Here is a 21560-nt window from a genome sequence, read left to right on the forward strand (position 1 = left end):
CTAGTCTCAGAACTAGCAGGATTAATTGGGAAGAAATTAAAGACCACGCTCACTGAGAAACATGCAAGTGTCGCATGATCACAGAAGCATAATTTGATTGGCTTAAAAGTCACGACTCAATCAAGTGATGAGTACTTTGGCCTGGGTCACTAGGAGGCCCCATGAGTTGTTGAATTTTTGCTGATGACATTTTTTTAACCTTGCGCTGCAAGATGAATTCTCTCGCAAGATTTGGAGTTTTCCATACTCAGGAGAATCCATCTTCTACCACTCCAAACTGTCCGACCTCCAGCCTAAAACAGGCCAGACCAATTGTGTTTGTCATGTTCTGTGTCCCTCTGTCCCCAGCCTCCTCCTGTTCTCACTCCAGGTTCTCCTCTTTGTGTCCCATTGTGTTCCCCAACCCACTCCAGGTTTCCCCGTAGTGTTTTCAGATGTAGAAATCCCATCCCTGTTTTTCTTATGGTTGTCTTGTTTTCAGGTTTTAGGAGTTCACTTATCTGTAGTTTCTCTGTAGATTTAGGCGTAGTCCAAACGTAGCCGGTTTAAAAAAAAAAACGAATATCTGCCCCTCCAAAAACTTGCATCCACACCACCTCGTTTAAAAAAAAACTTTGTCCACACGTACCCGGATAAATACGTTGTTAAGGACATGCCAGACCTGTAGGCGGCAGTACTTCCCCCGTTCTTAACCTCGTCCTTCGTCTGTGGTCTTCCGCAAGGAGCAGTAATTCCACTTGCAAAAACAAACAAGCAAAAAGCGCTTGGACAATTGATAAAGCGAGCGCAGCTCTGAGGGCTTCCATGCTGTTGGCTAGTGTAAACACAGGTCGCACACGTGATGTCAGCATTTTTTTGTCGCGGAAAGTGACGTTGCGGACCTTAAAACTCCGGTTTTGTCTGTCCACACGCAGACATCCAAGTTTTTAAAAAGATCCGTTTTCGTGTGAAAAAACTCCGTTCGTGTGGATGACAGGCCAAAACATAGAAAAATATCTATGTTTTGGCAGATCCCCGGCTACGTGTGGACAGGGCCTTACTTTACCTAGTCAGTTTTCCCCACTCAGCTAAATAGTCTCACCTGATTCCTTCACCTCTCACTCCCCACGCACCTGCTGCCTGTTTCCATGATTGCTCCCCTCTGTGTATATAACCCTGTCTGTGTCAGTGTTGTGTTGGTTCATTGTAATTGTCAGCGTGTTCTGTCCTCCTCTAGTTACCCTAGTTCGTGCTCATGAGTGAGCTTCTGTTTGTTCGTTCTGCGAGTTTGACATTAAGTCAGGTTTGTTTTGTGCCTCTGGACTTTGGCGCACCTTTAAAATAAAGGAAGTATTCTCTCAAACCTCTCCTGCCTTGAATCGTTCTGGGGATTCTGCATCTTGGGTCCTAACCTCCTGCTCTCATCGTGACAGTTTCAGTATTATGCTGTAGGGTGGGACTTAGTTTTCATGAAAATATCAAGCGCCCGGCTAAGCAAAACAAACATGGCCATGCTGGTTGACGCTAACAGCAAACAATAGTCACGACGGGAATAAGGGGTCCATGGCCAAAAATGGTCACGGTCAGACGTCTTAAATTTGTTAAAACATATGCAACAGAAAATTCCCTAAAAACCTATTCAGATATTTTTGTACATGCCTAAAGCTACATGTATAATTGTTATTTGGACAACTAGTTACAGTACATGCAATTTAACATACGGCCCGTTGTGAATCAGTCGTAAGTGTACACCCACTAGGTGACATCCTGTACATTTCAAAGCAATGGCTCAAATGGTAAGGCATCTGCCTTACATGCTGTGGACTTGGGTTCAAATCCAGACAGGGACATATGAGTTTTCTATTCAGATGGCATATGGAAATGTTTTTTTATTCCACTAATTATATTTTATTAAAGAAATGATATCTTTATTTTACAGTAATACAGTAATGGGGGAAACCCTGCCCTTTATGCACATATTCATCTTGCAAAACCGGCAGAAATCACCCGAAGACGTGAGTGAATGAATGAAGCTTGAGCGAATTGGTGTTTTCCAGGTATGCATGGTATAGAGCTCCGGGAGTTGACGTCACTTCTCCCAGCATGCAACAGTTCAAATCGAAACGGCGCCATCTTGGCATGTAGAAGCCGGCAGCTGGACTATTTGTTATTGTCAGAAAACTCAATCAGACAGGAAATGTGGTAGATTCCTGTTGTGCCCCAGGATGCAGAAAAGACGCGGAAGACATAAGGAATGAGCCATCTACAGGATTCCCCAAGATCCGGAGCGCCGCAAACGTTGGATCATTGTAATAAAACGCACTAGTGACCGGGCTGAAATGAAACTGTGGGATCCCGAGAGTAAAGGTTTTCACTTATGCAGCGACCACTTCATATCAGGTACTTAAACCAACGTTTCCTCAACTGTGTATGGTATTTATTTTAAATGCTTTTATTACGATTCTTAGTGGGCTTCCTAAACTTATTTTGGCGTGGCTTTTTCTGTCTTATTACTCATAGCAACAAGTAAACATCACGTAAAACGTTGCCTCGTGAGTTCTGCGTGCTGCCGTTTACGTGTTTTATGATCACAGCAATTAACCGGCTAAGCTGTATTTAATTTTTAAGCACTGGTTGATCAATTGTCAGATCACACATAAAAAGCACTTTGGATTGCTATTATCTGTCTCACCGAGACGGATCTCAGACAGATCCTGAGACGCTCCCGCCTGACATATTTATTTTATTCACGGAAAATAATCAAACTAGTGATTTCTCTTGGCGTTCAGTTTATACATTCAAACAGCACAGCACTCTATTTAAACTACTTAGGTGTAAATCTATGTTATTTGTCCATCCATCCATCCATCCATTTTCATCCGCGTATCCAGAGTCGGGTTGCGGGGGCATGTAGCGTTGAGAGGCCCAGACTTCCCTCTCCCCAGCCACCTGAGCCAGCTCTTCCGGGTAAATCCCAAGGGGTTCCCGGCCAGGTCCGGTAAGAAGTCTGCTCCGACAGCTTCTGGCGTCGGAGCGGGCAGTAGCGTCGAGAGTCCCAGACTACCCTCTCCCCAGCCGCCTCCTTCTCCGGGGGAATCCCAAGGGGTTCCCCGGCTAGGTCCGGTAAGAAGTCCGCTCCGACAGCTTCTGGCGTTTTTAAAAAGTATCCCAGGGACACGGTAAGGGTCAGAGATGTTTAGTCTATTTAATTTCTGACTATATAAAACGATTTCTTCAGTTTTAAAGTGTGAAGTAAACTCCGACGAAGCAAAATCCAAGCCGATACCGTTCACGTTCATGTTTACATCCGTGTTTGTTTAGCTTTTTTTTACCTGCCAATATGGCGTCTACTAACTGAGAGTCACGTGGGGTCCGGAGCTCTATATGTCATTTGAGTTACTGTGATCGGTTAAAGACTAAATATGGTAGCCAGTTCCAGCTGGGCATTACCTTGTGCGTCCTCCAATCAGCTCAAAACATTCTACCAGATTGCCCTCCCTCTTTCAGACGGTTTCTGCTGCAGAGGTTCCAGAGTGAAATGTGTAGACTCGGCACAAGGCGGGGCTACACATAGAGATCTGGCTGCTGCCAGGTTAGACATTTTGGTGTAAAAAAATTGTTTTTTAATTTCTGCAGTTACATTTTTAATGGATGAAACTTTAGCGTTTTAAGTAAAAAATGCAAATACATAAATTCACAGAATAAAAATTCACTGTCTAAAAAGTCATATTCTGGTGAGACTGCATTTGTTCCATAGCTTTACAACAACCAAAGTTGCCTAAAGTACTGCACAATGGTATGAACAAAAGTAAAAATTATAAAAAAGGAAATAATAAAAGTTAAAATGCTCATTTGGCTCATGACAGGGAAGGTAGGTGTTGATTTTGCATCCAGGAGAGTGCAGAGAATGTAGAAGCTAACTGTTAGCATTAGCAACTCCACAACACAGCAGAACTCCTTCAGGCTTGTGGTATTTGTGGAGATAGAACATCAACAGAGGCAGTGGTAGAGTTACATTGCTCTTAGCCAATCAGAGGCAAAATGTCCTAATAGCAGTAGATAAAATCCTGCAGTCTTCTGCTCATCACTGATCTGGCTAACTTCCACCTCCTGAAACAGGAGTGCAAGAGGTTTATTCCCACAGAGATCGACTCATAACATGCTGAAAAAGCGGGTGAACTTGGTCTTTGAGTCATCAGCAGAAGGTCGAGTACTTCTATGTACTAACAGGTTTTCATTTCACCACTTTGTGACAAAAGCCATCAGTGAAAAAAAATCTGACTCTGAAATCTTTCAAAGATCTGTGAAACTGAAAACACCAGTAAACTGGGGGGTGACGGTGGCACAGGAGTTAAGTGCTCGCCCCGTAATCGGAAGGTTGCAGGTTCGACCCTCGCCCAGTCTGTCACTGTCGTTGTGTCCTTGGGCAAGACACTTAACCCACGTTGCCTGCTGGTGGTGGTCGGAGGGACTGGTGGCGCCAGTGCTCGGCAGCCTCGCCTCTGTCAGTGCACCCCAGGGCAGCTGTGGCTACAATGTAGCTCATCACCACCAGTGTGTGAATGTGTGTGTGAATGGGTGAATGACTGATTGTGTTGTAAAGCGCCTTGAGGGGTTCCATGACTCTAGAAGGCGCTAGATTAAATACAGGCCATTCACCACAACTCCACGATTCCTACAGCCACATGCGTTTGGGAGAGCCTTGGAAAACAATTATCACTCTGCAACGTCAGCATCTGGATTTTATCTGAAACTTTATCATAAAAAGGGAAGCAGAGCAGCTGCTGAGTTCATTGGACATCATGTTTTTTCAGTGAACAGAAAAAGAGGGTGCACATGTGGTCACAAGCCCACTTTTGGCTTAACTTTGAATTAAAAGAGACTGTGAAAAAACAAGCAAGCAAAACATCAGTCAAAAAGTTCAAAGTCAAAGAAATTCCACGTTTCATCGAGGTGCATCGGGTATAGTTCAAAAATAAAACCCATGTTGCATTATTTTAGCTGACTTTTGTTTAATTATTAATGACAAGGACATTAGTTCATAGTATATGATACTTACTGGTATATTTTTAAACACATGATGTCAAAATTTTAATCATTTGGTGCGCGTGTGGGAGCAGATTTCTAGGGACACTCAGCACATAAACCACAGTCGGTGTGAATGACAGTCCGTCCAGAAGCCGGACCGCTTCTGTTCTGCACTGTGTGCGAAAAGGGGAAAAGCCCAGTTGTTGCAGAGAGTATCCATCATGACTGAGGGCCTTCATCTGTCCACTGGGATCTTCAACAGGACATTACAGGACAATAGACTTCTTCCAGGAGAATAACATTCTTTTCAACCATACCATACCAACTTTACAGGTGCTGGCCAGTAAATTAGAATATCATCAAAAGGTTGAAAATATTTCAGTAATTCCATTCAAAACGTGAAACTTGTACATTATATTCATGCAATGCACACAGACCAATGTATTTCCGATGTTTATTACGTTTAATTTTGATATTTATAGGTGACAACCAATGAAAACATCAAATCTGGTATCTCAGAAAATTAGAATATTCTAAAGGCCAATGAAAAAATGTTTGTTTCTCTAATGTTGGCCAACTGAAAAGAATGAACATGAAAAGAATGTGCATGTATAGCACTCAATACTTAGTCGGGGCTCCTTTTGCCTCAATAACTGCAGTAATGCGGCGTGGCATGGACTCGATCAGTCTGTGGCACTGCTCAGGTGTTATGAGAGCCCAGGTTGCTCTGATAGTCGTCTTCAGCTCCTCTGCATTGTTGGGTCTAGCGTATTGCATCCTCCGCTTCACAATACCCCATAGATTTTCTATGGGGTTAAGGTCAGGCGAGTTTGCTGGCCAATCAAGGACAGGGATACCATGGTCCTTGAACCAGGTGCTGGTGGTTTTGGCACTGTGTGCAGGTGCCAAGTCCTGTTGAAAGGTGAAGTCTGCATCCCCATAAAGTTGGTCAGCAGCAGGAAGCATGAAGTGCTCTAAAACTTCCTGGTAGACGGCTGCATTGACCCTGGACCTCAGGAAACAGAGTGGGCCAACACCGGCAGATGACATGGCACCCCACACCATCACTGACGGTGGAAACTTTACACTGGACCTCATGCAACGTGGATTCTGTGCTTCTCCACTCTTCCTCCAGACTCTGGGTCCTTGATTTCCAAAGGAAATGCAGAACTTGCTTTCATCAGAAAACATAACTTTGGACCACTCAGCATCAGTCCAGTCCTTTTTGTCCTTGGCCCAGGCGAGACGCTTCTTGCGCTGTTTCTTGTTCAAGAGTGGCTTGACACACGGAATGCGACACCTGAATCCCATGTCTTTCATGAGTCTCCTCGTGGTGGTTCTTGAAGCGCTGACTCCAGCTGCAGTCCACTCTTTGTGGATCTCCCCCACATTTTTGAATGGGTTTGTCGTCACAATTCTCTGCAGGGTGCGGTTATCCCTAGAGCTTGTACACTTTTTTCTACCACATTTTTTCCGTCCCTTCGCCTGTCTGTTAATGTGCTTGGACACAGAGCTCTGCGAACAGCCAGCTTCTTTAGCAATCACCTTTTGTGTCTTGCCCTCCTTGTGCAAGGTGTCAATGATTGTCTTTTGGACAGCTGTTAAGTCAGAAGTCTTCCCCATGATTGTGGTGCCTTCAAAACAAGACTGAGGGACCTTTTAAAGGCCTTTGCAGGTGTTTTGAGTAAATCAGCTGATTAGAGTGGCAGCAGGTGTCTTCTATATTCAGCCTTTTCAGAATATTCTAATTTTTTGAGATACCAAATTTGGAGTTTTCATTAGTTGTCACTTATGAATATCAAATTTAAATGTAATGAACATTGGAAATACATTGGTCTGTGTGCATTGCATGAATATAATGTACAAGTTTCACGTTTTGAATGGAATTACTGAAATATTTTCAACCTTTTGATGATATTCTAATTTACTGGCCAGCACCTGTATTTCTATAGCACAATTTAAAATACAGCCATGACGGCATGATCTACATTTAACTGAGAACTTTTGGGGATGGATAACAAGGGAGGTTTACAAAAATACAAAAACTGTTCCAGGTAGTAGATGCCCTTTGTGCAACCGTCTCCACTACCTGGAGTAACGCTCCCACTTAACTCATGGAAACACTACATCAAGCATTCAGCAGCACATTTTTGAAGAGATCAACAGGCATCAGCAGTGCGGAACATTTTACTCGCGTGCGTCAATCCACACCGGAATGATCTCAGATGCAGAGCGGCTTCTCTGCTCTCCTCCTCGTTGGACTCACAAAATCAAAATACCCCTTGAGACTTGAATGGATCATAGTCAGTTTATGCCATCCACTACTGAACCAAGAAGCAGATGGAGATCACGTTTGAAGCCCTGTTTGATGTCATATAATAATGTTTTGCCTCTTCATTGCCACAATAAAGGCCTCAGCGTCCACGATAGAAAACACACTGTTGCACTTCTATAAAGATCCTGGCAGTAAATACCCTATTTTCCAGAGTATAAGTCGCACCAGCCATAAAATGTATACAGAAGAAGAAAAAAACATATGTAAGTCTACTATTTTGATAAGTCACATTTTGGAGGGAAACATTATTATTTTTCTTACAAAATCTGAGACCAAGCATTTCACATTGCAAGACAAGTACCGGTAACAATAACAGAATAAACAACCAGGGCGCAGCAGCGCGGCACGGTCTCCAGCAGAGGATGGCGGTGGTTCAAACCCTCCCAGCGGGCGGGGAAAGTGCTCACAGCACCCCGCCACAGGCCGCAGCAGGTGATGGCGGTGTTTGAAACCCTCCCAGTGGGACAGAGGAGCTGAAACCTGGACCAGAGCTAGCCCGCAGCAGTGCGGTATACATAATTTGGTATACAAGTCACTTTGGTATATAAGTCGCAGCACCAGCCAGACTATGAAAAAAAGTGCGACTTATAGTCCGGAAAACACCGTAAGCCATTATGTTACAAGGGTTGACATAATCTACATAGATAAGATATTGCATCTCTGCAATACTCTTTAATTTTGAAAATTACCAGACATTTTACACTGATACAGTATGTGATGTCCTATCTAACCCTTACGCAGGCTTTCCCCCAAGCCCTTGCTCGGTCCCCGGCCAGGCCAGGCGTCCACTTCCCCACCCCTGCAGCCACGTACAACGTATGGTAGCGGAACGAGCTGCAAGGCCTTTTTCCACTGTTATGGGCGATGCACGGTCCTCCATTCTCAAAGACTATGAAGGACAGCGGAATAAACTGTGCACAAACCCACTCCCTTCTCACGATCTGCCGGGCCTAGCGAGTTTTCTGCGCGAAATGTAGGGTGAACTGCAGAACTGTATTGGGGTATTGTGGACTTATATTTTGGGGGGCTTCATGGGCTTTAAGGGGTGTGGTCATAACTTTTTGATCAACTGTAAAACAGCCTGTTTCTGTCTCACTCTCATTTATTCTTGTTGCAACTAGAAGCTCTACTAAGAACCTTGTTAAGAACCAGCCAAGCAAAATATGATATCTAGCAATTTTTTAAGTGGTACTAAAATTTTAATAGGGGCCGTAGTTGATGTGAGTGGTTTACAGGTTTATAACATATGACCTCTTAACTTCACCTTTAAATAAAACACCAACTCTCGCTCTGCAAAACCATAAACCCCAACTCCCAACCAATCCCATTAAAAATGCTGAATCCAGGCCAAAAAAAACATCATGGTTTCGCCCGTATTACTGTAAAACCTCCAGTGGTTGTGCTGAAAATTATTACTCTGCTAATAAGATCTGAGAGGTTATATAAGCCTTTGTTCTTCCATGTGGCTGCAGACTGACAGTTGGCTCTCCCTTTGTCCTTACTGGCTCCTGAACTAACTCCGTTTTGGACGTTTTCAGTTTTAATTTAAAGATCAGTTACAATAACATCCATCACAAGATACTGTAACACAAAACTTCAACAGTTTCATGTCTGTACACCACTGTTTGGTGTTTCCAAAGAGATTAAGTTGATCTGAGTCAGCAAACAGATTCCAGAAAGTAACATTTAAGAAATAGAAGCTGTGGTTTGAAACACATTATCCTCTGTTGTGTTTTATTAACTTCTAACTTAAAATTCAAGGCATGAACATTCTGCAACCATCACTGAATTTATCAGTCGGTTCCGATGAGATGTAAGAAGCTTGTCTTACACGAACACGATGTAAATCTATTTAAAGCAACACTAAAGAGTTTTTTAGCAAGACAAGGCAGCTTTATTTATATAGCACATTTCATTCACAAGCAATTCAATGTGCTTTCCAGGTGCAAGATCAGCAAAAACATTAAAATCAACGTGACAGCAAAAAGCAGCAGATTATAAAAATCAAAGTCAAAAATACACAAATAAAATTAGATGTAATTTTGTATTGCTTTCAAAATGGATCAGTGAGACAGCAACTTGACAAAACAGTAAGGGTGTCTTTGGCGGTGAAGCAAAGAGGGAACATCGGTGCGTCCTACACTAGTCTGAGAAAGCTAATGAGGGCTACAAAATCACGGACTGGTGGTGACCTGGATTTGTTGCTACTGGACTTGTAAGTAAAACCGAGTCCACACTGGACGCATCAGTGTAACTTTAGTTCAAAAGGAGCAACTTCTCATCTGTACTCAGTTCGGAGACAGATTGTTTTCAGTTTTCCCTTTTAGTAGTACCCCGACACAGGAAGACTTTTTGGTTTGTAAACAGCGGCTTTAGAAGCCTTAGGCTGTGTAATTCTGCTGGGTACCGTTTTGGTACATTTTTTCCAATGGTGTGGGCTTAAAGTTAGTCCGTACCACTGTGATTGCCTCCCACTCTTATTAGGGGGAGAGGGGAACATGCGAAGCTCACCCCTTTCCAGACAGAAATATGTAACAGGGGTCCTGTTGGCTTCATCAGAACGTGATCTTCAGCTTTTGCTGAAGCAGTTCGCAGCCAAGTGTGAAGCAGCTGGGATGAGAATCAGCTCCTCTAAATCTGAGACCATGGTCTTGATTCGGAAAAGGATAGAATGCCTTCTCCGGGTCAGGGATGAGGTCCTGCCCCAAGTGGGGGAGTTTAAGTATCTTGGGGTCTTGTTCACGAGTGAGGGAAAACTGGAGCATGAGATCGATAGGTGGATTGGTGCTGCATCTGCAGTGATGCGGGTGTTGTACCGGTCTGTCGTGGTGAAGAGAGAGCTGAGTCAGAAGGTGAAGCTCTCGATTTACCGATCGATCTACGTTCCTACCCTCACCTATGGTCATGAGCTTTGGGTAGTGACCGAAAGAATGAGATTGCGGATACAAGCGACCAAAATGAGTTTTCTCTCCGAAGAGTGGCTGGGCTCTCCCTTAGAGATAGGGTGAGAAGCTCGGTCATTCGGGAGGGGCTCGGAGTAGACCTGTTGCTCCTCCACATCGAGAGGAGCCAGTTGAGGTGGCTCGGGCATCTGGTCAGGATACCTCCTGGACGCCTCCCTGGTGAGGTTTTCCGGGCACGTCCAACCGGGAGGAGACCTAAAGGTAGACCCAGGACACACTGGAGGGACTATGTCTCTCACCTGGCCAAGGAACGCCTTGGGATTCCAGCGGAGGAGCTGGCCCAAGTGGCTGGGGAGAGGGAAGCCTGGGCCTCTCGCCTTAGGCTGCTGCCCCCGCGACCCAACTCCGGATAAGCGGATGAAAATGGATGGATGGATAATAATAATGAATCACACACAGTTGTGAACATTTTAATTTCCTTTCTGATTTATTTCTGTTGAAAGTTTTAGTGTTTAAAATCTGTTAGATTGTTACTGACAGCAGCTGCATTTAAGTTTCACTTCCTGTTCTGACTGAATGCTGCTGCAGCATGGAGGTGTAGTTCTCAGTCATCCTGGACATGATCATCCTGAGAGTTTTAGCTGAAAACAGCTGGACGTTTCTGGATATGTTGGAGACATTTAGCCTCTCATCCCAGAGGTTTCTTCCAGACTTTGGTTGTGGTCAGAAACAAACACACTGGTTGTGCTGCAAGTCTTTTTTTTTTCTTCTCCAAAACACATTTTTGTCCAAATGAAGGTGATGTTATTGTTCATAGAATTAAAATTCATGTTGAAGTTAAGATTATTTCATCAAGTAGGACCTGTGGTTAGCTGGATCATGTAAAACATGTCATGTCTTGAAAGAATCAGAATCGGGAATCGATAGGAACCGGAATCGAAATGAGGAATCGGAATTGGAATCGTTCAAAATCAAACGATGCCCAACCCTATTGAGAGAGGTGTTTTTGTTCAATCATCATTCCGATTGACTGCATGTACATGTCACAAAGTGGAAAAGTTTGGATGTAGTTTAAGTTGCATGATTTGTGTTTTACTGTTAATGCTTATTTAGTGCTTTGAATGGTTTTTTCCCTTTGTGGTACCTCCCAGAGAAACTAATTGCTCTCTTGGACTCTTACCTCAGTACCTTTTATACCCCGTTTTGAGTCCATGGCACCTGTGGGCATTCCACACCTGTTCCCATTTTTTCTAATTGGTGTCTCTGGGAGGTACCAAAAGGGAAAAAACCATTCAAAACACAAAATAAGCATTAACAGTAAAACACAAATCATGCAACTTAAACTACATCCAAACTTTTGCACTTTGTGACATACACAGCCGTTCAGATTGATGGAGTAAAATAATGCCCACTCCATCCTGGCGGTGGAGAGAAACAACGTTAAATGTGACATCACACAGCAGTGTCAGACGTGATCTACTTCATCTTCTTTTTTGGTTTCATGGCAGATGGCATAAATGAACCATGTGCTCTGAAGTCTCATGAGACTTGTGATCTTGCGAGTCCAGTTGGAAAGGACAGCAGCTATGCTGCTCCGCAGCTGAGACTCCCCCAGTGTGGACTGACGCCAAAAAGCGTAAGCACACCGTCCCACACTGCTGATGCCTCCAGTGTGGACCCTGCATAATACTTTTTGTCCAACAGTGTGGATCTTTTAACTTCAAGGTTTGTTTTAATATTAGTTTTCTCATTTCATCATTAGCTTGTTGTTAGCGCTAACTACAGCAGGCTGCTGCAGGGTTGTTTATTGAAATTTGCTATCAGCCGGTAGGAGAGATAAGCAATAAACTTATTAAGTGTTGCTTTAAAAGTACAGAAAGGGAACAACCCAATGAGCTAAAAGCAGAAATATTCAGCAACATTTATGATGGGAAACAAAGAAAGAAGAGAGCAGGTTTGATGAAACAACAAGCAAAGACAGAAGGGCTGTATGTGACATGGGGGTCTGGGGAGATTGGAGAGGGGAAGGGGGGTGTAAGGAAGGAATTTGTCCCACCAAATTGCACCTCACACAAATAGACCGCTCTCCACTCTGTCAGAGCCAATTACTTACACAAACAGCCACCCACATGCATGTCTGTGCTTATTTGTGTATCTGTGTGTGGTCATTTTACCCTCGCTCTCTTACCTTGGGCAGTTAGCTTCATGTTTACTGTACAATCAGCTACTATAGTTTTTCTAAATATTATCTAAACTACTTAAAGTGTCAGGCTTCCTTCAGGTTGTATGTCTATACAGGTGGATGAAAAGAAGAATTTGTGAGGGGTTACCCAGCTTCCCAGCCAGCTCTGGAGCATGTTCTGAGTCACCAGTGACTGTCGTTGCTCCATTTCTTGAACGGGAGTCATCTGATTAAAAAACAGACAAAAACAAGACATTAAAACTAAGACAGAAGCACAAAATGTTTCATTAATTCCACATTACCCATGCGGCAAGAACAAAGTAAACATATGTGTGAATAATACAAAAGTTTATTTTTCTTTTTTAAAAAAAACAGGCAAAAGGAAAAAACTTTCCAACTGTGGGTTGAGGAAAGGTTATTCTGATTTCCGTCTGCTCATTCACAGCTGCTTCAGCAGGAGGCCATTGTTCTACAAGAGATCATGAATACTTTCATGATCAGAAGATGAGGGCTAGAAAAATAGAGGCTACTCTTGAAACACTTATTGTTCAAAGTTTTTTTCTAATGAAAATGGAAAATGAGAAGTATTCATGTTGTAAAATAAATGGTGGAGCATTAGAGATGCATCAACTGTGGGTTTAAGGGCCAATCCCAGTACTGCTCTGACCTCCCAGTTCACATCTTTAGCCAATGTCCTGTAATCTTGAAGGAATAATAATAATAATAATAATAACCTATGATTTATAACCATTTCACGTGAAATCTTAAACATAATGATATGAGCAAACTTGCACTTGTAATATCTCAATATTTTGTGTGATTGAACACTTGGAAGTGTTGTGGCTCTCACGTAATACCACATAAGCCCTGATTTAGGCCAGTATCTAAAACTAAATGTCTCTCTCTCAATTTTAATTTTTATAATTTTTATTTTACACTATTTTTAGAATTTGGTTGACTCCAAAAGCGAATCCATTGATGTACTTGTAATGGTTACTTCCTGAAAATTCCAATAATATCCACCCAGTGGCTCATAAGACTGATTGCTGACATCACAAATGAACACACACATGCCCTTGCAGGTGATTTTAAAAAGTACACTGATAAAAGGTGAGCTTGTTGAATGTGATTTCAAGTTAAAATGTTCCCTTACATTTGATTTTGTTTAACTCTTCAGTCATCAACCAACACCACAATTCATATTGATCATTGATCAAAGCAATAACCCCTTTTCAGTTTTTGCCTCCGTGACACAAAAACTGAGTCCAACATTGGATAATTGTACATTATTCCATCTCTGGTCTCAAGCTGCTATTATACATCTTACATTATATTTTTGTGTCATTACTACATCCTTGCTGTAAATAATTTACAATCTCTATTCTATTCTTATTTCTCTTTCCATTTACACACACACACACACACACACACACACACACACACACACACACACACACACACACACACACACACACACACACACACACACACACACACACACACACACACACACACACACACACACACACACACACACAAATTTGTGTGAACCTGTTTTTTCTTAACTTACTTGTAACTTTGCTGCAAGTGCACCAGAATTTACCCAATGAGGGGCAATAAAGGGCTTTATTATTATTATTATTATTATTATTATTATTATTATTATTATTATTATATTGAATTAGAAAATTTAAATTATTACCTCAAATCACTATCAATAAACTTCAACTACTGTATCTTCACACACATTAGGTCCAGACTAAAGCCTGTGAGAAAGCATGATCTGATAATGAGTAGGTCTTCATCCTGGATGTGTTCAGTCATTCTCTATAGAACCGTATTGCTTTCAGGTGTTTTGGGTATCAAGTATCTCCCCTTAGCATGTTTACCTGTACTGATGACAAAAACATCTGTACATCTGTGCAGACCTTTGTGTTTAGAAACACTTTAAAATGCAGCTGGTGTATCTCAGAGGCTTGTTAAAGCAATAGTTTGGAGGTGAGTTGGCTGGCACAGTTTTACATCGGGTCAGTCAAAATACAAGTAGGGATGAGGGAGGAGCACTTCTTATGGAATGAAAAAACATGGAATCAAACAGCTTTGAGAGAGAGTGTGCTCAACTATAAAGTGGTTTATATTATTTTGATACATAAAATCACTTAGGGGGGATTTTCTAAGAAGGTTCACATTGTTGAATGCTGTGCCAAAGTGTTTTTATGTGGAAGATATAATAAAGATGCGTATGAATATGATGCAGGTCCTGCATCCCAAAGGCTGGTATTATTAGCTTCCTGACAGGCCATGTGGCCCAGACTATGCAAGTGTGTGTGACATGAATTACTGCATGGGCGTGTCGCTGCATGTGTGGATTCATGTGTCTTGGCAATGCTCCATTTAATGGTAACTTGAGGTGCTGGTATTCCTGTCAAACCGCACTCGTCTTTACCTCTTTTGGTCTCCCCCCTTCATCCCTCTCTGTTCCCACATGCATGGCAAGTTCTGAGAAAAGGGCAGAGCGTTTGAAGCCGAGCGGTATGGGGGTCTATTCTGAAGGGGGGAACATGGTTTAGTACTCTTAGCAAAAAGTAAACCCTCCCCCCTGCCTCATGTGAGACCCTAAATTTTACTCTGCTGACTGAGACTCCAGTCTGCATTTCCTTCAGATGGAAATTTCTGTATCGGAAGTTTAGAACAGTGCAGGCCTTTCAGTGGCTTTTAAATTAGGTTTTGTTCTAGTTTGTAATAAAATGAACTAAACTATCATATTTACAGTTCTATAAGAAGTCATTTTAGGTGCAATATTTACAACTTAAGTAAGAATGACATCCTGTGGTCAAATCTGGGTACTGCAGCCCATTTTTATAAACAAAAGGTGACTTTTTCACTGCCGCTCTTTGAGTTTCATGGCTGTTGCCAGTTATGGATCAGTGCTAGAAGATTCTAAATGACAAGCAAAGATTGGCCGTACACAGTAAGTTGATAAGTAGATAAACACATTGTCATATCTGATGCTAGCACTCTTGGATGTTTTACAGTAGTGAGCACTTAGTACATTTATTACAGTAGCATACCTCTGGCACTAGGGGAGTCCAGTTGTTTGTCACTTTGCTGTTAGCTTGCTGTTATATTTCTTAAGCACTCATTAAGTAAAACACCATGATTGACTCATTACTTACTTCACACTTACATTTCATTGTAATATAGAGATGTTGGTAATTGAAAAAATAGTTTGAGCTATTTTTAGAGCCAAATTTTTGCTTCTGTCACTGTTAGCATTCTTAGCTCAATTAACCCTCCCACCTTCCTAATGGGTGTGACCCCGCGAGGAAAGTTGACCATTGAGCAGGGTTGATGGTTTATCCCTTGGGTCCAAGTGGCAGGGGTGAGGAGTGAGCACCACCTCACCCCTGCCACGTGGACCTCAAGGCATCAACCATCAATCCTGCTCAATGGTCAACTTTCCTCGCGGGGTCACCCATTAGGACGGTGGGAGGGTTAAATAAAAGCCCAACACATACCCAAAATGAGCATATAAAAATTTAAATTTCAGAGTAACATAGGCTGGTAAGGAGTCAAGTAACAGGAAAATGAGAAAGAAATGTCATGGGTTTAGATCATTTAATAACCATACATACAGGAATTTCAGGCCAGCTTCTCATGGCTCATATCAATCAAACACCATGTCTGGAACATTACCACAGAAACATGGATTTAACCACTCTGAACTCCCAAAGCCAAAGTTAAAAACTCAAAGCGTGGCAATGCTAGTTTAACATAACTGTACTGTGTATGATGTGCCCCAAAAGACTGTAAATAAATCAACCATGTAGAAAAATCATATAAAAAACAGATTTTTTCGCAAATAAGATAAAAATGTAAGCTGGGAAGTTTTATGATAGTAAATCAGAAAGCTAAAACCTTAAGATTTGGCAAACTTGTAGAATAAGGAGTTACTGTCACACAAAGCCTCTGAGGCTCAAAACAAGTTTTGATAAAAGGACGAACAACTAGGTCCTTCAGGGGTACTTCTGAGTTAAAAAATACTCATGAAATACGTATGTGGAGTAACCAGGTAGCTAGGTTTTAACGTTGCAAATCTGCAACGCCTGCCTCCAGAGGGTTAAAGAGTTACATATTACTAATATATTTATATTATAGTGCAGAGAGCACATTTTCTTGCCTTTTGTACCCATCAGAACACAAAACATTGCCTTTTCATCCAAGTGCAATGCAGCATTCGGGCTGAAACTTCAGCCAGATACAAGATTTTCCCGGTAAAGTGTTCTTTTTTCATTTAGAGTGACAGATTATTATTTATGTGGTCTACCAGAAGGTGTACTTGTTCTGAAGACACCTTTGGATTGACAGGAAACAAGTGGTTTGTTAAACGGGACAAAAATGTACTAACTGCACCCTGTGTAATTGGTTCAGTGAAAGACGTGCTACTCTGGGTGTGTTTAGGATAAGAATTTAGTCATAGTGTTTTCTGAGTATTTCTAGTGCAGAGGTTAGCAAGCTGCAGGTTGATTAGTTGTGGAAATATCTGACAGCTTTGATGTCCTTCATGAGCTGTGTGCTAACCTAAATCTACTCAATAGATTTGATTGAAGCTGTGCCACTGAAACGTATGTTCACCTCTTTCCCGTGAACAAACTCTACCACTGCTACATGACATCAATAAGTTTTACACGACTGCTTTTTTAACCCTGTCAGGCTCAAAACAAGTTTTGATAAAAGGACGAATAACTAAGTCCTTCAGGGGTACTTCTGAGTTAAAAATTGCTCATGAAATACGTATGTGGAGTAACCAGGTAGGTGGGTTTTAACTGTTGCAAATCTGCAACGCCTGCCTCCAGAGGGTTAAATGTGACAAAAAAGTAGTGATTTTGATCTTTAAAAAAATTACTTTTCTTGACTAATCGGATACTAAGAACATCTACCAAAACACAAAGCTGTCAAAGTGGGGCATTTCTGTGAAATGCCTAAAATAAGAACCCTATTTGATCCTAAAATAAGAGCACGATTTTTAGACTTGGACCAACTGTGGAGACCAGAGTTAATCTCTGACTATAAACAAACAATGTTGCCCAGATGACCAGCTGACTCCTCTGTTATCACCACTCTGAAGGCTTGAGGTTGAATCTTTTGTGTAAAAAAGTTCAGAGAGAAAGAGAGAGCAAAGCTCATTGTGCACCGAGACTACAGCCATAAAGACCTTGGTGTGTTTGTTTCTGCCACAACCATTAACCTGGATGGACAAATAATTGCTTTATATACATTATTCTGTTAAATGTAAATGTCGTGCAAAACTTCCTTTTTATTTTCAGCCTGAAAAACTGAAGTGTTAACAGTCAGGCTGCAGAAAACGCTGCTGCTAGCAGGATCAGGTTTACTTCCTTTTTGAGTTGTTACATGACTTCATGTTTGCACGCTTAGCCTAAAATCCTGTTTTGTTTTAAAAAGAATGCAGACATGCAACCTCCTGGTTTCAGCAAACTGTTCTTAAACAAAATGTTATTGTCCTATTCTAATTCACCTTATCATGAAAAGCCAACTCTTTCACAAACTCACAAGATCACATAAACACAATCGTGCAAACATGCTGACAACACAGTCAGACGGATAAATAATAAAAACAGATGTTGGTCAATGGAAAGCTCCTGAGCCCCTAACCTTAAGAAAAAAAAAAAACACTAACATACGACAAATGTATTAGGAAGGAAATGGTATAATTTTGGAAGATGATTACTGTAAAAATATTTAACTTGGTATTATCTCAATATTATCTCAGTATTTAAAAAAAGTGTCAAAAAGGCAAAAAATAATTTTGTAAAGAGAGGTTATTGCAAAACACAGCAGGACTAGATGTGTGACTTTTTTTCTTCTTCTAATGTCTTCTGAAAAAAGTTTAATTAATTTTGAATGCATAGCTGATGCTCTTTTTGTGCAGGCCTTTTAAAGAAGTTCACTTGTTTTTTAAACACATTTGCGGTGGTCTCTAATATAAATGAATGTGAGAGGGCAGGATTTGGAGTCTTATTTCCTGATATTTGGATATCTCACCTCTGATTGGCTAACAGCAATGCAACTCTTCCACTGACTTTGCTTGCTTTGAAATGTTGATGTTTTATCTTCACAAATAACACAAGCCCGAATGAGCTGTGCCATTTGGTGGAGTTGCTAACGCAAACAGTTAGCTTCTGCTAGTTGAGACATTCTGCTCTTCCCTGTCATGAGCCTAGGTGGGTGAGTCCACAAATGCTAATTTGACAAATGTTACCTTGTATATGTTCTATAAGCAGCTATGCAGGAAATAGGGGTAGAAGACTATTTTCACGTTGAGGCCGCTTGTCAAACTCAGAATGACTGATCGTATTTCAAAAATAAAAATAAAAAAACAGTTTCTCCTTTAAAGGAAGTTATGTCTTAGTTTCACACAAACACAATAGCCAGCCAAATACCCTCATGTTTTGGAAATGTGCATTTATGACCACCAGATACAACAGTGTAAGAATTTGATATGGGGCCATGAGTAAAACTGATAAAACACTTAATTTCAAAGATTAAGCACACTAAAACATTTCTCAATTTACATTAGCTGCAACATAGAAAGTGAATGCAGACAAACTGACTTTCATTCTTCATCTTGTGCAGTCAAAACATCCTTCAACATAAAATATAACATACTGTAACGCTTCACATCTGGTCTTTCTGGAGGTTTAAAAACTCTAGTCACTGCACCTGGGATGCTGCGACATTTGAAAATACTCAATATGAAAATACTGGTAAATTAAAATTGAGGAATTCTGAACTCATATTTGCACAATTGATCTGTGTTATTGAGTGTGTCCGAATCCACGGGAAGGATGCTTGTAAGAGTGCATTTTGAGGTTGATGACGTTGCAGCGCAGCGAAGAGTACTGTCCTAATTCCAAGAATACTTATTCTTGCGTCCTCAAACGCGTCCTCGCTCCGCCCACATTTCGAGCACGGGTCTGTTGTATCCTCACAGAACAAGGCTATCCCAGCATGCTTTGCGTGCCGGCTGTGGATTTTCAACAGGAAGAGAAAACGGGGAGAGCTACGAATTTTTTAAAGCGGTTCAGTTGATAGACATTTTTCGTTTGTATATTTGTTTTTAAAATTACATTTTAGGTAGAAATCAGCCAGAACGAGTTTGTTTCACGGGTCCCAGTTATTCCCGTGTGTGTGTGTGTATATGTGCGTGTGTGGCGAATTAAATGTCATTTGTTTTAAGGACAACGGAGCAAAGAAGCGTTTTTATTAAGCTTAGAGGTGAAGAGTGAAGCTGTTTACACACACAGCCACAGAAGTTCTTCCGTGAAAAGTAGTTTTACATTCGGGGATTTACACAGCTGACACGTTTTAATGAAGTAAAAAGTTTGTGTGAAGAATAAAAGTTTTATCTTCTCATGTGGATAAATGTAAAAATGTGTTTATTGCCTTTTTGTCACCTGTGGTCTCTGATTTTCTCTGTAGGACTGCAGGTGTCCAGGGTCAGAAGAGTCTTTACCTGGTGGTCATCCTGGGAGAGAGGCCTTCTACTGTTATCATGTTAATGTTATTTAGCTGTTTGATATTTGAACACATTTATTAAAACAAATACTAACTGATAACTCTTTCTGGTCATTGACTTTATCACCAGTTTTATTATTACAGACGTTATTGAACATGTTACATGAACAGAAAATGAAAAGATGGTAAGGAGACAAGATTATTTATAATACGTTACACTTATTTACAGATCAAAACCAGTATGGACCAGTTATGTATGGTTAAAGCAGGATTAACCTGAGTGACTCTTCCTGGATCATTTATTTAAACTGAGTGAGCAGGAAGTCTTTAACAGTGCAGCTGGATCTGCAGGAGGATCCAGACGTGGATGGAGGGCTGGAGCAGACCTGTGGCTGGACATTTCTGGCCAGAGGAACATCATACAGGACGGTCTGCAGAGAGAGCTTTGGGACGCTTCCTCTCACTGTCCACTCCATCGTCCATCTACAGGGACTGCTGGGCTGGCTCAGATGACGGCTGTTGCATCTCTAAGATGTATTCAGAAATATGAAATCAGGAGATGGTTTATGGATCCACTGGTATAACAATTGTGACTCTTCAGCAAATAAAACCACAGTGTTGTTTTTAATAGAGGTTCCTACATAAATGACTTGCCTGTTAACAGTAGTGGTGGTCTGCTGGTACCTCCTGCAGGACAGAGCACCACTGACCTCCTCCACACACATCTTCCTCAGGCTCATCCTCCAGACCCACAACTTCACCAGCACCGAGGCAGATGTGCAGCACAGTGCATGCTGACCTGTAATAGATTAAAAACATATATAACCTGCAGTACAGTGGTTCTGTTCAGTTTAAAGAAAAGCAGCAGTGAATGGTTAAATAAAAACTACAGAGAATTTACATTTATAAGACAGATCTAATCATTATTAGGCTTAAATTGAATAAACAAATGCACACTGAAAACAGTTCTATGCTATTTTATTAAAAAGCCAGTTTTTTAAAACGTTTTACCCCCATTTGATGCAAAATAAGTTCTAAGGCCCAATTTACATTAGAAAACATCCTACTGCATTCAACATTTATAATGCATTTGGTTTATATTAATTACCTACATGTTAATACTCTGTAGAAATGTGTTGTGTATGTTTAACAAGTTCATTCTGTAGCTTAAAACATACATGAATCCATCTAAAGTTAACATGTAAGTCCTGAAAGCTTCTAGAATAAACAAAATTACTTTACCTGAAAACTGTTGTGAACAAACGCTGCTGATGGACGTGAAGCTGTTGTAGCTCCTTAATATTCCTGCTCCATTTTCGCTAGCTTTAGCATTTTTCCTTTGCGTGTAGCTGCCGCCACGGCTGTGACGTGACCTAAGGGCCACCGTAGAGGTGAAGGCTAGACTGTCCGAATTCAGAGCCGCTGACTTCCGGTTTTAGCGGTCTTCAAGGACCCGGCCTTGCTAGAACGGCGAGGACCCGTACTCACAAACATCCTACCCGTGGATTCGGACACACCCTATATCTTTTCCTTCTCCAATTTCTCCTTCTCTTCCTTATATTTTTCTCTCCATTTGTCTCTCTCCTAATCTACAAGG

General features: G+C 41.4%; 1 protein-coding gene across 1 annotated transcript in view; it reads right to left on the reverse strand.

The window, feature by feature from the left end:
• The window catches only part of fgfrl1a (fibroblast growth factor receptor like 1a), a 105572-nt gene that overhangs the window by 10937 nt on the left and 73075 nt on the right, over nucleotides 1-21560 (reverse strand). The window contains exon 4 of the mRNA XM_015950231.3: nucleotides 12576-12653. Coding sequence (XP_015805717.1) covers nucleotides 12576-12653 — 78 coding nt within the window. The remainder of the gene's footprint in view (nucleotides 1-12575; nucleotides 12654-21560) is intronic.

Source organism: Nothobranchius furzeri, chromosome 1, assembly GCF_043380555.1.
Source record: "Nothobranchius furzeri strain GRZ-AD chromosome 1, NfurGRZ-RIMD1, whole genome shotgun sequence".
Lineage (NCBI taxonomy): Eukaryota > Metazoa > Chordata > Actinopteri > Cyprinodontiformes > Nothobranchiidae > Nothobranchius > Nothobranchius furzeri.